This window comes from Lepidochelys kempii, chromosome 2 (assembly GCF_965140265.1).
Source record: "Lepidochelys kempii isolate rLepKem1 chromosome 2, rLepKem1.hap2, whole genome shotgun sequence".
NCBI classification, from domain to species: Eukaryota; Metazoa; Chordata; order Testudines; family Cheloniidae; genus Lepidochelys; species Lepidochelys kempii.
Genome location: NC_133257.1, coordinates 159,144,295 through 159,160,562, shown reverse-complemented (window position 1 = coordinate 159,160,562; position 16,268 = coordinate 159,144,295). Strand labels below are relative to the sequence as shown.

Sequence of the window (16,268 nt, the reverse complement as noted above, 5' to 3'; positions counted from 1 at the left end):
GAGCAAACCAATTAACTTGTTTTTCAAAATAAACCAAATTTAATTTGTTGTTAGTATTTAAAAATATATAGAGAACAAACTGTTCTTAAAAAAAGGCAACAAACCAAAAGCTTGTTTTAAGGAATATACAACCCCTTTGTATGACTATTTACTCACAATGGCATCTATCTGTTCCAGGATCTTCATGAACTGCTCAGCAGTTCCTTTTATCCTCTTGTCCAGGTGGTTAAGAGCTTCAGCTTGAAGATCTTTTGCTAGAAAGCCCTGTATGAAAAGAAAAACAATTACTTTATATTCCAAAGAACATACATGCTGCTATTTAAATATGAATTAAATAAATTCTGGTGCAAAAATTTTCATTTAGATGTTTGAATGATTTTATCATTAGAGGAATAAAAGCTTTCAATTTAAGAAGAGTGACCCTTTTTAAAATAAAAGGGAAAGTAGAAGGCCCAAAATGCAGGCTACCTTTCATTCTCCCTTATACCCCTTTCAAATATTAATGTTGTTCTATATATGTCCTCCCAAATAAACAACCCACATCAAAACAAGTGAATCAATATAATGACCCTAAACTTTAACAACAGCATAGCTACCATAGCTTTCATGAAGCAGTGGTCTGGCCAAATATTAGTTTGGATATTAAGTTTGTCCCCGTGCAGTGCAGGAAGCCACATGATTTCCAGAATTGTTGACAGAAATCATGCAACTAAATCCACACACCACTTTGTTCTCATTATTTTGCCAACTTTTGCCCAGAGTACATGAATAGGGCCCTATCAAATTTAATGGGTTTTAAAATTGGTCAATTTCACATTTTCAGCTGTTTACATCTGAAATTTCACAGTGTTGTAACTATGGAGGTCCCAACCCAGCAGTGGGAGGCACTCAGAAGCGGGCCTGATCTCCCCCACCCCCTACGCTGCCATGCAAGAGAAGGACAAGTCCTGTCCCTCAGCCCACTGCAAGTCCACAGCTCAGCCCACTGCCAGTCTGGGGTTCCGTCCGCTGGCTCCTGCCAGCCAGGGTCCCGGCTGCCAGCCCCGCTCAGCCAGCTGCCTGTCTGGGATCCCGGCCCTGTCCATATAGAGTGGGTACCTACCTTCTCCCTGGTTCTAGTCCATTCTCTTCCTCTCTCTCTGCACTGAGCTGAGGGTGGGAGTGCACTGAGCACAGGGCTGGGGATGAAGGAGCAGGCTGGGGGTTGGGGTGTAGGGTCTGGCTGGAGCTAGAATGAGGGAGGGGGCTCAGGGTTGGGGCAGGAGGTTTGGGGGTGGAGCACTTACCTGGGCAGCTCCCATTTAGTGCGAGGGGTGCAGGTGGGAATGTGTGTGTGTGTGTGGGCGGGTGGGGTGCAGGAGCTCCCATTTGGTGCTCAGGGTGGGGGTGGAAATGTGGGGGTGAAAGAGAGTCAGGACATGGGGTGTGGGGGGACTGGGTATGTGTGGGGGGTGCAGGAGTCAGGGCAGAGGGCATGTGAGGGGGTGCAGGAGTCAGAGAAAGGGGTGTGGGGGTGCTGGAGTCAGGGTTGGGGTCATGGGGAGATGCAGAGGTCAGGGCAGAGGGCTGGGTGTGTGGGGGGAGGTGCAAAGGTCAGGGCAGAGGGCTGGGGGTGCTCTCAGCTCCTTGCCCCGAGCGGCTCATGGCAGGGGGCAGGAGGGAATATGCCCTGATTCCACCCCCCTTCCCCACGGCCCCACCCCCACCCCTTCTCCGCCTCCTCCCCGGAGCAGCAAGCGCGCTACGGCTCTGCTTCTCCCCTTCCCGCGCAAGGGCCATCAGGTGATCGGCGGCAGGGAGGGAGAGGAGGAGGGGCAGGAACCCAGCACACTGGGGGAAGAGGCGGGGGAGGGGGGAGCTTGCTTGCTCTGCAGCAGCAACCGTCAGGACCAAGCTTCTTCACCGTGCCATAGGTTGCCGACCCCTGTCCTAGCACAATAGACCCCCAAACTCAGTCAGGGTTTGTAGGACTTGTACAATAAAAATAACCTGATGCCACTACTTAAAAAAATTGCAATTAATTAATTTCAACAAAATTAAGACCACTTAATAACCACTTTTCTTAAAATCCTGAAAAATCTGAACAGCAGACTTTCTGGTTTCTATGCCAGTGACATCACAAGCAACTTAAACAGATGTCAGAAAGAATCAATCATTTCTGCACCTATATTTTCATTCCCTCTCTTTTTGGTACTTGTGATGTCACTCAGTGGCAAAGGAATCAGAAAAACTGCTTTGAATGGAAAACATTACAGAAGAGCTAAGTATTATTATTGCTCATATATCTCTGGATCTAAAGGACATAATTTGTTTAATATACAGTACTAATTACTTTTTCCAACAATAGCTACATATTTTCCCCTCTTTTGGGAACACAGAAATAAGTATAGCATTTAGAAAACTTCTACAGGTCACCTGTGAAGCTAAGAGGTGAAAAACCAAAACATCACTGGAAAGACAGAATACATTACATGGTAGTTGTTTCTGAAGTAGGGAGAGTATACTATACAAATATATGAGACGCAAGGACAAGAAAATAATTTACCTTTTGGATGCCTGTGAACTCTTTATTAACTTCCTCCAATTTGTTAGCAATTTGGTCCACTGACTTCTCCAAATCTTTTAATTTTTTTAATTCCACCTCTTCCTCTGGACTATTCTGCATAGTTTTAAAAAAATGACAAAATAAAATATTTACCTTGAAATCAATCAGGTCACAAACCTATCTGAGTTAAATGATAATGGGATAACATTTAACGTAAAAACTAACGCTTTCAACATCTCTTATTGTCATATGTCCAGCATCATCAACTTGCCAACTTTGAGTAGTCAATCAAATAAACTCAGTTTATAATGCTCAATTATGAATATACTCACTACTGCAATGGATATATTGCACATAAATACAGTAAGAGACTAATTTGAAGGGAAAGACCAACCAAGGATCAAAGAATTTATAGTTTTTACTAATATTAATGCCTCATGATAAAGATTAACTTCCTTACTATCAACAATTTTCCTGCCCGCTGCTGGTGACAACAACAAAGCCAGGTGCCACTTCATTGTTAGGGATATCATTTTGTCATGGTAAAATTATGCATAATTCATAGCACAGACATGGTGCATCCATGTGAATGGTGCAGCCACGCATTACCAGTTCATTAGTTCGCTTTGTTCTAGTCCTCTTTGAAACATGGCTAGGTTAAAGCAAATTAACAAATGATTAATGAGCAACTGCTAATCAATGCAAACTAACAGGTTGTTAAAATGCAGCATCAGGGATCATATAAATGGAAAAATTAATGGGTTCTATGACAGTGGTGACCACTGTGACATAATCATATCCCTATTCACTCTAAATGTGTGACAGCAGAGTCAATACCAACAGCTAGTTTTCTGCACAAAGGCTCTGAACAATAAGGGCAGAAAAGAGCAGAAATCCAGAAGAGGAATGTTGGTAGAATGACAAATTAGGCAGGGGCTCACCATATGATTAGGGCCCTACCAAATTCACGGCCATGAAAAACGCATCACAGACGGTGAAATCTGGTCTCCCCCCGTGAAATCTGGCCTTTTGGGTGCTTTCACCCTATACTATACAGATTGCACAGAGGAGACCAGCGTTTCTCAAATTGGGGGTCCTGACCCAAAAGGGAGTTGCGGGGGATTGCAAGGTTATTTTAGGGGGCCAAGGCATTGCCACCTTTACTTCTGCACTGCCTTCAGAGCTGGACAGCCAGAGAGCGGGGGCTGTCGGCCGGGCGCACAACTCTGAAGGCAGCGCAGAAGTAAGGGTGGCAATACCATACCCCCCTTACTTCTGCGCTGCTGCTTTCAGAGCTGGGAGGCTAGAGAATGGCAGCTGTTGACTAAGGGCCCAGCTCTGCAGGCAGGAGAGCAGAAGTAAGGGTGGCAATACCAGACCATGCTCTGAAGGCAGTGCCACCACTAGCAGCAAAACAGAAGTAAGGGTAGTGGTACTGCAACCCCCCTTCAGAAACCTTGCAACCCCCGCCCCATCTCCTTTTTGGGTCAGGACCCCTACAATTATAGCACAGTGAGATTTCAGATTGAAATAGCTAAAATCATGAAATGTACTATTTTAAAAACCTTATGATCACGCAATTGACCAAAATGGACACTGCATTTGGTAGGGCCCTACATATGATGCAGCTTCAAAAAAATGCGCAGGGTGCATAGAGTTATGAGTTGTAGGACACGAGAATGAAGAAGCGTGTGTACCGCCAGATGCACACACAGAGTGCACACTGAAATACGTAAGTACACAGTACACTTGTCTTTCATTACACTGATACTCATTTTGAGCAGATTCACCATAAGCAGCAATTAAGCTCTTGAACAGGAATATCGACAGATATAAGGAAGAGACTTCACAAGGTGACATATACCCTTTTCCCAATCAGCATAACTTTACAACCATTTTTAACTCCAAGTGCTGATAATGGCTGTTCCATTTCCTTCAGGGACTTTCCTAGGGAAAAAGGAAACAATTATTCTTTTATGAATTACAAGCCATCTGAAAAACGAGAAGTAGTGCTTTTAACTTGGCTTTAGGGTATGAAGTCCAAAATGCTTTGTCGTTTCATAAATGACTATTTAACACTGTTCAGTAATTGCTTTTGAAATAAGCTACTCATTTTGAATAAAAAAATTCCAACATTTTAGTATGCTTTTTAAAGGAACTGAGTCAAATTGTGTACACTTCAAGCTGAATTAGATGAAAAGTACCATAGCAAATGAAGTAAGGAGAGAAAATATTTATTTTGCTTTCCAGGGATTTCCATTTATACTATCAAATTTACAAAATAAATATTCATTAAGCCTTTCGTTTTTTGCCAGTGGTTATTTTTCAGTATTTTGGATGATCCATGTACCCACCCCTTCCCATGAGTCACACTGCTTCGTAGATGTGAAACTGGCTCACAGCTGATGGACTTGGCAAAGAGACTGAAAGCAGCAGGAACAATTCTCAGGTTTCATTTTATACTAGTAAGTATGAAACTGACTTTAACACTGATTTCCTGGTAAAAGCCTACTCAAATAAAATCCAGAAGTCTTATAATTAATTATGCTTCCATCCCATCTCATCCATTCACCTAATATGTCAAAACAGTATATTATTCATGGCCATTTCTAGGACTGACAAGAGAATTAAAAGTTATATGATTAATATAATGAACAGTGAAGAGATAGGTAACTTAATCCCCATCTGAATTAAAATTGGCATTTAATGTTGAATCTAGGATACCTGAGAAAAACATTTTTAAATATTAGCTACCTTTGCATATCAGTTTCTGAAAAAGAACTGGAACCCCAGTGACTTGTTCAATAAGCAGAGCCATGTCTTGAAGTGTTGGTTCACTGTCTTCCTGATGAGAAGAAATCTGAACAGTATGTTTTTCATTACCTGAAAAAAAGACAACCCACAATTAAGTTTAACCTTAATTATAAAATATGAGGCTGAATGAGTCTAATATTTAATTTTAATAATCTTGAAAGGCAACTTTCATTGGAACCACAAATACCTGTCTACAGCCTTAACTTCATGAAGTTTTGTATCTGAATTTTCTCCATTTTTTTTAAATGATCATAGGCTGTGCAAGTGAGGAGCCCTGTTCCTGCTAACAGGAGGAGGTCCACAGGATGGGGAGGGACAATGTACCTTTGTTCTACAGGTCAAAAGTCTCCAGCTAAATATTTTTCCCAGCCACCATCCCACAGAAGAGAGCCTTGATAGTTCAGACTTCCTAACGTCATACCCATCAGAACCTCAGTAGTCTTTAGAATCATGGCTACTGTTCTTCAGATGTTAGGAAGGGCACAGGAATATAGCTCCTTTTCAGCAGGCTTTGTAATGTCCAGAAACCTGTTGGGTCTCTTACGGTCTACAAAAAGGGGAGGAAATGTTGATAACAGGCTTGGGGAATCAGTAAAACAAAGAAGAACCTATTTACTCCTTTTACTGCTCCCTAGCCCTCACGCATGGGGAGCAATCACCTCCTTCCCCACTTCCCCTGGCTGCTCCACCTAGAAGAGGAAATGAAGATTCCCTCCTTTACTCTCCCAGACACACTCCTTCCCCTTGAACCTGAGCAGCATATTCAGCACCTGTGAAAAACTGCAAACCTCATCCATATAAGGTCCATTGAGGTTTACCCAAGTCCACCCCTGCAATGTTGTGAAGACATATCAAGCCCCACTCAAAATCTTAGAAGGCTCCAATGAGCTTACATAGGCTCCTTAGCCAATCCCAAAATAGGGGACTAAAAGTCAGCTAAGGCTCAGAAAGTTTTAGGGTATCTCTGGCTCTCTCAGAGGGCTCATCTCTTGCAAACCTCAGCAAATCCTCAGGAAGGAGGAACATGCCCCCTAATCTCTCTTCTTCCATACTTGCTGCTTTCTCCAACCCTCCACCCTCATGGATCTAGATTCTAAGGTCTGCAGAACAAAACTCCCTGCCCATCGGTGTCAGGAGGTTCACAGGGAGTGAACATCGGTTAAAACAGGGGCCTGGGAGAAAATCAGGATGGGCATTTCCTCCCTTTTTATGGGCTTCTACAGATCTATAGAAAGAGAGGAACCATCTCCACAATTAACTTCATTAGGTAAAACTTTTTGTTTAGATCTACCTCTGCAAGGAAGAGTGCTAAAGATTTGCTTTTTTATTTTAAAAGAAAAGTGGTCTCTTCAGCAGTTATTTACTCACAAACCCCAGCAACATTCTCAAAATAAAAAGTTGGTAACTTTTGAAATTTGACTTTAACCCACAAAATTGGGTTGTGGTGTCAGCTAGGGAATCCAGTAAAATAAGTTCTATTTCTCGCCTTCTTTGCCAATTATTTGCTAAAAAGTAGTAAAAAAGATAGCCTAAAAATACAGGTGTTCAAAAAGTCTATCAAATTAAGGAATCTTTTTTCCAGGTAATTTCAAATTTAGTCAAAAAAGTCTAGCTTGGTTCCAGATCTGACTTGTTTTAGGCCAAAATTACCTTTGTGGGTGTTAGGGGCAATGGCTAAATTTTGGCTTACAATGGAAATGCAGTCAAGACCTTAGCAACTATCATCACTCCATACCATATTGGGCAGCAAATTGGTTAAATGGCTATAATCATAAATTCACTGTGAATGGGAGTAGGCTGCAGTGGAGAGAAGTGACTAGGTGAAATACCACCTGGGTTAAAACTGGGGCTATTGCTTGTCCATTTGTTTACTAATTACCTAAAGTACAGCTGTCCCTGTAGAGTCGCAACATTTACTGATGATTCTCAAATTGTTCACACCTTAAATGGTAGTTATCTTAAAAAAAAAGATTCAAATACTAAGAAATTAGATCTAGGCAATGCCTCGTGGATTTTAAGATGGACAAATGCAAAGTGATGCATCAAGATGGAAAAATCAAAAGATAATTTATACATTGTGTTGTATACCTCTTTTCTACTTTATCCCATCAGTTTCTATGCCCGTCCTATGCCCTTGTGTGTGCACACACCTTCATACATACCTTCTGTCACTCCCTCACATTAACTTTTACCAGGCACCTAACAACCAGAGGACTAAACCTGATAGTCATAGTTAAGGCTACAATTTAGTCATGGGTATTTTTAGTAAAAGTCATGGAAAGGCACGGGCAATAAACAAAAATTCATTGCCAGTGACCTGTCCATGACTTATACCATAAACATTCCTGACTAAATCTTAACAGAGGGAGGGGAGGCACTGCTGAGTGGGGTGTTCCAGAGGGCCTGCTGCTCAAGGGGGGGCGTCCTGGGGTCAGTGGCACAAGCTGCCAAGGGCTGCCGAGAAGTAGCTGCTCTGGCCACCCCCCTGCTGATGCTCCGGCCACCCCCGTGACCACTGCCAGGGGCCGCTGAGCAGTGGCTGCTCCGGCCACCCCCGGGACCACTGCTCAGGTGGTCCCTGGGGCCATCTGCATCGGCTGCTGCTTGGGTGGTCCCCGGGGCCGCCTGAGTAGCCGCCAGTGTGGCTGTCCCCAGGGCCACTCCAACAGCAGCCGATGTGGCTATCCCTGGGGCCACCCTCTGAGCAGCCACACTGGCCGCTGCAGAAGTCACAGAGGTCATGGAAAGTCACAGAAACCGTGACTTCTGCGACCTCTGTGAAAGACACAGACCTTAGTCATAGTCCACTGTGAAGTATGAGGGAGACACAATTATCCAGGGTAAAGCCCAAGTAAGAAGCCAACTCTTTACTTCCCAGCTGCTGGGAAAAGGAAGAGTGCTTGTCTGGAGTTCCTTCCTGGTGGCTCTGTCTTTTATATCAATCTCTGTTTTCTTGTTTCACTCCTGCACCTCCTGGCTGCTGGGAGGGTAGGAAGTCTCTGTTTTTGGCACCATTTCCTGTGTGTGCAGGTGATGAAGACCCCCTTGGTGCGCTGGAGTTGGTCCTCGCTGGTACCAAAGTTGGAGACCTCCTGGACTATGATCAAAGGTATCTGATAGCGCTTAGCCATTGCATGGGGCTGTCCACCCTATGTCACCTGTCGTGTGCTCCAGGCGGTGAGGGCAGCTTTGCCTCTTGCTTTCCTTGAGCAGGTCCTGCAGGAGGTTGCTCCCCACTTGCCTCTCACCCCAGGCCCTCTGGAACTTGTCATCAGGCCCCTGCCCCACAAGCCTCCCCAGACACGCAACCTAAGTTGTCTGAACACCAGCCAGCAAATCCACCTCTGAACCATGCCTAGGAAACATCTCCATGTGCTCATGCTTCATACTTTCACTTCCTTGCCCTCGTGTCCCACCCTAACACCAAATGGCGGGACTTGTTGCTACCTAAGGAGGGCGAGGAACGCCAGTGAGGCAGTCTGTACACCATGCTGGTCCCATGGCCTACTGGGGATATCAACTGGTGGCTCCTTCATGAAGCCATAAACACAGGTGTGTACCTGGCACAGTTCACAAACTCCCTTGACACCTGTCCTTTCTGTGGCAAGATGGAGACCTTGGCGCACACCCATATGGAGTGTGTCAGGTTACAGCTGCTCTTCCAGCTCCTCCAGAATCTCTTACTGAGGCTCTGGCTGCATTTTTCCCCATACCTCCTGATCTTTGCACACCACATCTGTGGCCCCACAAACTCGCAGGACCTCCTTATCAATCTCCTGCTGGCGACCAGGTGAAGGAAGCTGGACAAGGGGGGTGCTCTGCAACTGTGGGACCTATTTCCGTTCACTTGTACAGTTCCACCTCTGACCAGAGTTCCTGTGGGTGGTATCCACTGACTCTCTGGATGCCTTGGAGCAGTGAGTACTGTGGGGGGATCTCTGCTCTGTGTCCCCTTCTGGTTACCTGATTTTTTTCCCTACAACCTTCACTCCCATCCTTGTTTTTTCCATTTGTTTTCTCCAGTATTCAGTTGTGGCCGTGTCCACTGGTCCCTCCCCTCAGATGAGGGGGAGAGCCTTTAGCTAAGGTCAGGCTTAGGCCCACCATCATCCCCTCTCTTCCCCCCCAATTCCACAATACGTACACACCTTCCAATTTCTGCAACAAATGTGGCAGTGATTCTGTAGCTAACAGCCTTCTTTACTAAAGAACCCCGATTTATCTCCAGATCATGTCCACCCTGTGCACTGAAGGAGGCATGGGTCAAGTAGAGAAAAAACAGTATGTGATAATGTAATTAAAGACTATCAAAATGCATACTTACAAGGCAACAAAATAAGGCAATCTTAATTCTGACATTCCTTACTTTTGAGTGCTTTACCTCGCAACCTTAATAAGGTTCCATTTAACCCAGTTTTTGTGAGTGTAATTAAAATGAAATTGGCCATATCCTGCACAATCAATTTCTTGTGATTGCAGTGGTCAGAGACATTGGCTGACCTCTGGTTGTTTTCAGTGCAGTGTAATTTTTGAAAGCAAGGGCATTGTGCAGTTACGAATTGCTCCTCTATATTACAGGTAAGAACAATTTAAAGGGCTACTATATTTCACAATGCAACTATTCTGAGAAAGGATGATTTAATTTTGTTAAAAGCAGGATAAGACTCAAGATGCGTGACAAGTGACTTGTATTTTATTTAAATTTTTGTTGAAACATATTATGGACAAGCCATTTTTAGGTGCAAACTAGATACTAGCCTGGTAACAGATGTAAAAAGCGTTGGCTATAAAGTTAATTCCCCTTGGCTGGACTGATACAAGAGCAAATTTAACACAGGTTATTTTAAATCTACCATTTAATTTTATGAGTCAGTTTAATTCTAATACTATTTCTTAAAATAATGACAACAATGGTGAAGCAAATAAGAGCCAACCAAACATGGATTAGACAGCAATATTCATACCCTGGAAGAGATGTATGTTAAAGTTCCTACTGGAAAGTTTCTTGTATCTTCCTCTGAAATAGCTGGTATTGGCCACTGTCAAGAGACAATATACTGGACTAACTTGACCATGGCTGTGATCCAGCCTGGCAATTTCTATATTTCTCCATGATCAGGGAATTGCTTGAATTTCCCGTATGTTAAACACAATTTTAAGACCTAGAGTAGCAGAGGACTGTGGTCAAGGCTCATCCAGACTTGACTGGCAAGAGTCCCCAAAAAGCCACATCCAGTTACCTGGGATTGGGAGAAGTAGATCAAGGGTTTTAGCCCATGGGAACAAAGAGACACTTATGCTGCTAATAGCCAGGGCATCAGCAATACAGGGAGAGGCTCAACTGGAGCCTCTGTGTCTCACCCACCACACACAATAATGTCAGTAGATCGTATTTTACAACTTGGCCTCTGCACATTATTTTCCGTCTACTGATTAGCTGTTTATTCCAATCATCTCTGCCCAACTTCCTCAAAGTCCCTGCTGACAAATTCACTCTCCATGCTCTTCTCCATCCTTCTGCGCCTCATCTCATCTCCCCTCCTGCTCTCTCATAGTCACACTTTTCCTACTAACTCACTCGTTAACTCTTTAATACCCTTTTCTTGCCATTCTCTATTCCATAATAAAAAACATGTAATTAACAAGATCTGTTGATCATTACTTTGATCAGTAGGGATATTACATTCAACTTGGAGCCTTTTGCTTTGACTGCCTGCCTTCAAACATGCTAATGTTACAGGGAAACCTGCCCACCCAGGAAAAAAGGAGAAATAAAAACAACTCACAATTAGTTTCCATATACAGTTTGAGATACGTTTTTTTCCAGGCCTTGTGCATGTAGGCTGGAATTTGTTCCCCTTAGCCTGCGAGTTCTCTCCCCTTTCCTCAGGTGTTTTATGATAATGACTCTTAGCACTCAAGCGTCTGTTTACAGCTTCTAAGCTAATTTCAGGTTCTGAAATTGTTCCTGCCTTTTGTTCTGCTGTTTGATTAGTTCAGGCTACTTTATTATCTACATAGCAGTGGCTAGGACTAAGTGAAGTCTATCTTCAATTGTAGATGTTGTGAAAGATTTTTATCTGTTAACCCAAAAAACAACTTGTCTCTGATATTTTCAAGTTTTGCAGTTTCAGAGCTCTTATGAAATATTCAACATTTTCCCTTGGTTTTTGAATTCTCAGGTGGAAACATGCTCTTCCATAAACTACATTTCTTTGAGGTACAACGTATACATCAGACATAGCCAGAACCCTCTCACACTCATCTTTGTGACGGTCTTCAGTAAAGTCAAAGGATTTAAAGATATGTTCTGCCTGCTTCCCCATCGCACAGATTAAAGAAGCTAACTGAATAGCTCTAGTTTCTTGGTGGAGGTCTGCAGCAATCTGAAATCCTGTAAAATGCTGCTTCCAGACTGTTCATTGTGAAGGCCTGTCAAAGCAGAAGCTCTGTGAGGCATTGAAGAGAGCCATACTGATGAGATCCTGCAACCTTTGTTGCTTTGTTCCTGCTCTCTGAAATCTTTGTTGCTTTATTCCTTCTGTTTGTTCTCTTCTGGCACTAGTTTACTTCTGACATCTGCCATGTACTTATACATGGTAGGTTGCAAGGCTGCTACTAGAAGGTCAGGCTTCTGTATCAGATATATATTGACTAGAGAGCTTACTTCTCAGAAATACACACCAGATATGTTCACTATAAGATCCTTTAATACTCCTCGTGGCTGACTAGTATAATATGGTTCACCATTCCGTTACAATGCTAAATCAGAATTTGTGCCTTATTACTCTGGGCAGTAAACAAAGAGAGAGTCAATCCTGCCCTAGACAGATTATAATCCAGGATATTTAAAAACAAATAAAAGGCAGGGAGAGAAACACAACATTGCTATTGTCAGACACTTACACACACACCTACAACACTAGGATCGGGGCCCTACTTTGTAAACATGAGGTAAAGTCAACAAGAATGAAACTGCAGCAAAAAGCTCCTGTCAATAGATTAAATATCTAGATCACTGCACAATTGTACTACAATGATGAACTACTATATCCTTTTTGTCAGGAGGAACATCAGCCTTCTTGGAAGTTTATGAGTTTTTCTCGTCCGATTTCTTGTTCTACCATAAATCAAGTACTGTTTACCTGTGTAGGTATTTCACAGTATAGGTAATAATAATATAGCACTTTTCATCAATAGCTCTTAAAAAAGCTTTACAAAGGATGATCAATATCTTTATCCTCATTTTACAGACAATGAAACGCAGGTAGATAGGTGAAGCAATATACTCAAATTCACCCAGGTAGTTGTTGCTGTATCCACAAGACCATATGGCTTCCCTGTATTTATTAAATACATCAAAACTGTTGACACATTTTCCAAAAAGATCTTGATTTTGTTTTTGTCAGTTGCCTAGGCATATATTCAGAAAAAAGAGCATTAACTCCCATGTTACCTATGTTGAGTTTAGTTTGATTGCACATGGGCAGAAGAGTCTGCAGGATCAGGTTATTAGTTTTGTTTCAGATCTTTATTACAGGGACTCTCTCTTCCTCCTTGAGTACAGAGCACCTAACACAACGAAACCACGATCCCAAATTTGGGCTTCTGCCACTGCGCTATTCAGATCAAGGCAAAGCAAAGAGGATTTTTTGCGGCTGGTTCAAAGCCCTTGTGGGGTTGCGGGATTTGTCGTTTCAGCGCTGCAAGAGCCACAGGCCGGGCACACGGGGTCGGACGCACGCAAGGGATACTCTGAGCCAGAGAGGGGCGCTGATCGCTGGGGGCGATGTGTCCCGAGGGACACGGGACCCGGCTGGGGGCGCACAGCTCCCGGCTCCAACCCGCGAGGAACGGGCATCGCCGGCCCCGGGCCCTGAGCGCTGGGGAGGCCGCTGCGGCAGCGGGGCGCGAGCGCTCCCCTTCCCGGCCACGAAGGCGGGACTCGCCCCCCCACAGGACCCGAGCGGGCCGGGCCGGGCGAGGGGGGAGTGGCCGGGGCGGCTCCCCAGAGACACCGGCCCGCAGCCAGCGACGCCCAGGAAAGACCCGGCCTCTGAGCCCCGCGCTCCCCGGGCGCCTCTTACTGTAGGTGACGGTCACGGTCACCGGGCTCCCGGGCGACGCCATCTCCGCCAGGCCGCCGCCTTCCCAGGGAAGCGCCGCCACCAAGTGCTTCCGGGGCGCGCCGGAAACAGCGCTGCGGCGCAGGCGGGGAAACAGCAGAAGCCGCCGCTGGGGCCACCGGAAAGGAGTCCGCGCGCGCGGCCCCCCCCGCCACCACCACCACGGGCCCGCCTCCCTCGGGCAGCGGTGCGCTTCCGGGTCCGTCACCGCCCCCACCAGCACAGACAGCGCGGGGGGGCTTTGCAGGAGCCGGCCCAGGGCGGTCCCGGCTCTCCGGGGTGGAAATCGGGTCCTCCCCTCTTAGCGCTCAGCTCCTGATGCGTTGGGCCCCGCCTGACTCCGTTTCCGAGTGCGCGGGGCGCGCACGTACCCAGGCCGCCTCAGCTCCGCTTGCTGCTCGTCGGCTAATGGCCCCAGCAGGGGAGGGGGATGCTCTAGCCCCGCGTTAGAGGCCCCAGGACTCCTGGAAGCGAGGCCTCAGTCCTGCAACAATTCTGGGGTGTTACTGTGCACATGGTGTCATCCTATCCACTTCAATGACACCACTCACGGGGTTAAATCTTTACAGGATTGGGGCCCCAGGGCTGATAGATCAGGCTGTAGTTAAAGTTCAGGGGGCGCTTGCCTGAGCTGTGGCCTACAAATGTTAAACTTTTGTTTTCTGCACTTTTTTTAGAACTGGCATCCTAAGGTTGTTACACTCTGTGAACAGAGACCCCTTTGGTACCTTCTCTAGTAGATCTTTTTGTATTTTATCAGTGCAGCGTACAGGAAACGTTCAAATAAGGTGAAGTTGTAACACTGATAATTTTTCTAATCTTCATTTACAGAGTTAATACCACTGTAATAATAAAATTGGAAAAATGTCCACAAAAAGTGTAAATCAATTTTATAAAAAAGTTCTGGAGACTCACATTTTAGGGAGGCTGAGATACACCTAACTAGGAGAGCAAAAGGGTACCCTATGCCAACCTAAAAATCAATGCAAAGAATTATGCATCTGCAAATCTGAAAATTGAATGAGAGCCACTATAAAATTTAAATGGCAGGAATATGTAATTGTACACTTCTTGCTTTTGTTCATTGCTGCCCCGAGGAAACAGGCATGTTCATTATTAGGAGCATTTCCATTTACAGACAAGAAAAGCACTTCGGAGTATCTGCAGTATGAGTGCAAGTATTATTACACCAACAGTCAGTTTCATAGCAACTTGGGAAAAAATATGTTGACATTACTATTTTAGCACTTAAACTACAACAAATGGATAACTTTTTGAAAAACACCAAGGAACCTGATCTGTCAGCAGTCGTAGGAAATACCACACTAGATCTGACCAGCAATCCATCTAGTCCAATATCCTGTCTCCCAAAGCAGGCAGTAGCAGCAACTTAACAGGAAGGTACAAGAAACCCTGCAGTTGGCATTTATAAACATGTCCCCAGGAGGTTTCCTCCTAAGCCCCGTAGTCAGAAACTAGTTTATGCCCTGCACCTTGGAGGGGTTAAAAGCCCTCTATTTTTTTTAAAATTTACTGTTAAAAATCTAAACCAGAGTTTTCTTTTTCCACTAAACTAGGGCAAGCAGGGAACATTTCCCATACTGCTACTTACTTTAATGGGAAAGTGCTTTATAAATATAAGAAGGAAATGTTCATATTAAAATGCATTGTATGCAGTGTTGTAGCTGTGGTGGAACCAGAATATTAGAGAGAAGATGGGAAAAGATTTTTTATTGGACCAACTTCTTTTAGTGAGGGATACAAGCTAATGAATAGTCTCTCACCAACAGACGTTGTTCCAATAAAAAATTATCTCCCCTCCCTGTCTCCATAATAAATATGGAAATTAATACAGCTGGTCAACAATGGAACAAAAATTCTGTTGAAATTGTTTTTCCATCAAAATGTTGGATGGAAATGTTGGTTGCTTTTATATTTTTAGGTCAACTCTAGTAATTAACTTAAAGATAGAAAGCCTGGGATTCCAATTACTAAGATGTCTCAAACAGAAGTTTGCCTTGCTCACTGTAAAAAAATTATTCTTGGGTATTTAGCTAAAAATCGTATACAATTTCAATTTAGTTTCTGATGGGTCCTCTAATGGAGGAGATGGGTTCTATGGCCTAATAGCTCTTTTCTTTCTCTAACTTATGACTTAAGTCTCAAAATATATTAGAAACAATCTCCAAACAGTTCCAAAGGGCAATATTCTAAGAAACTATTTGCTTCCCCTGCCCAGACGATACTGGATTCTCATGCACAGTAAACTGGAATTCGCCAACAACTAATGCAATGGGAATACATATTTACAGTGATCCTAAAGAGATCTAATTTTTGTTGTCACTTCACAACCTGTGTAAAATATTTGATTCCACGCTGAATAGTTTAAAAATATCAATTCTGTAATACAATGTTTTATTTACATTCCTTTAGGTTAAATTAACAAAAGATGATTTACATAAAATGCTGTATACAAGTCCAAAACAATCTGATCTAAAATCCAGTTTCCATCTATGTTATTTTAAACAGATTTTGAAATCTGATAATTTAAAATTCTGCTTTATACTAGGTACAGTACTTAGCTATGTTCATCACCACTTCGATTTAGGAAGGGTATGTGTACTGCAACTAATTCTTTTCTTTGCCTTCAGAAAGAAAATGTCACATATGTGTAGAAAGAAAATGTCACATATGTGTAGAAAGAAAAGAAGAAAATGTCACATATGTGTAGAAAGAAAAGAAGAAAATGTCACATATGTGTAGACTATTCCAGGCAACATTTC

General features: G+C 43.7%; 1 protein-coding gene across 5 annotated transcripts in view; it reads right to left on the bottom strand.

Moving 5' to 3' along the window:
• The window catches only part of BAG1 (BAG cochaperone 1), a 33,034-nt gene extending 19,481 nt beyond the window's left edge, over positions 1-13,553 (bottom strand). For 4 of the 5 annotated variants that reach the window (XR_012157411.1, XR_012157412.1, XM_073332638.1 and 1 more), the window contains exons 1-5: positions 13,447-13,545; positions 5,300-5,428; positions 4,410-4,492; positions 2,546-2,659; positions 157-264 (exon numbers count right to left, since the gene is read on the bottom strand). Coding sequence is in view for 3 of the 5 variants with exons in the window: in XM_073332638.1 (XP_073188739.1) it covers positions 157-264; positions 2,546-2,659; positions 4,410-4,492; positions 5,300-5,428; positions 13,447-13,489 (477 nt within the window). In the remaining 2 variants the exon portion in view is untranslated. Of the gene's footprint in view, positions 1-156; positions 265-2,545; positions 2,660-4,409; positions 4,493-5,299; positions 5,429-13,446 lie in introns of all 5 variants that reach the window. The other variant, XM_073332640.1, reaches the window with a different exon arrangement.
• Positions 13,554-16,268: the final 2,715 nt, after the last annotated feature.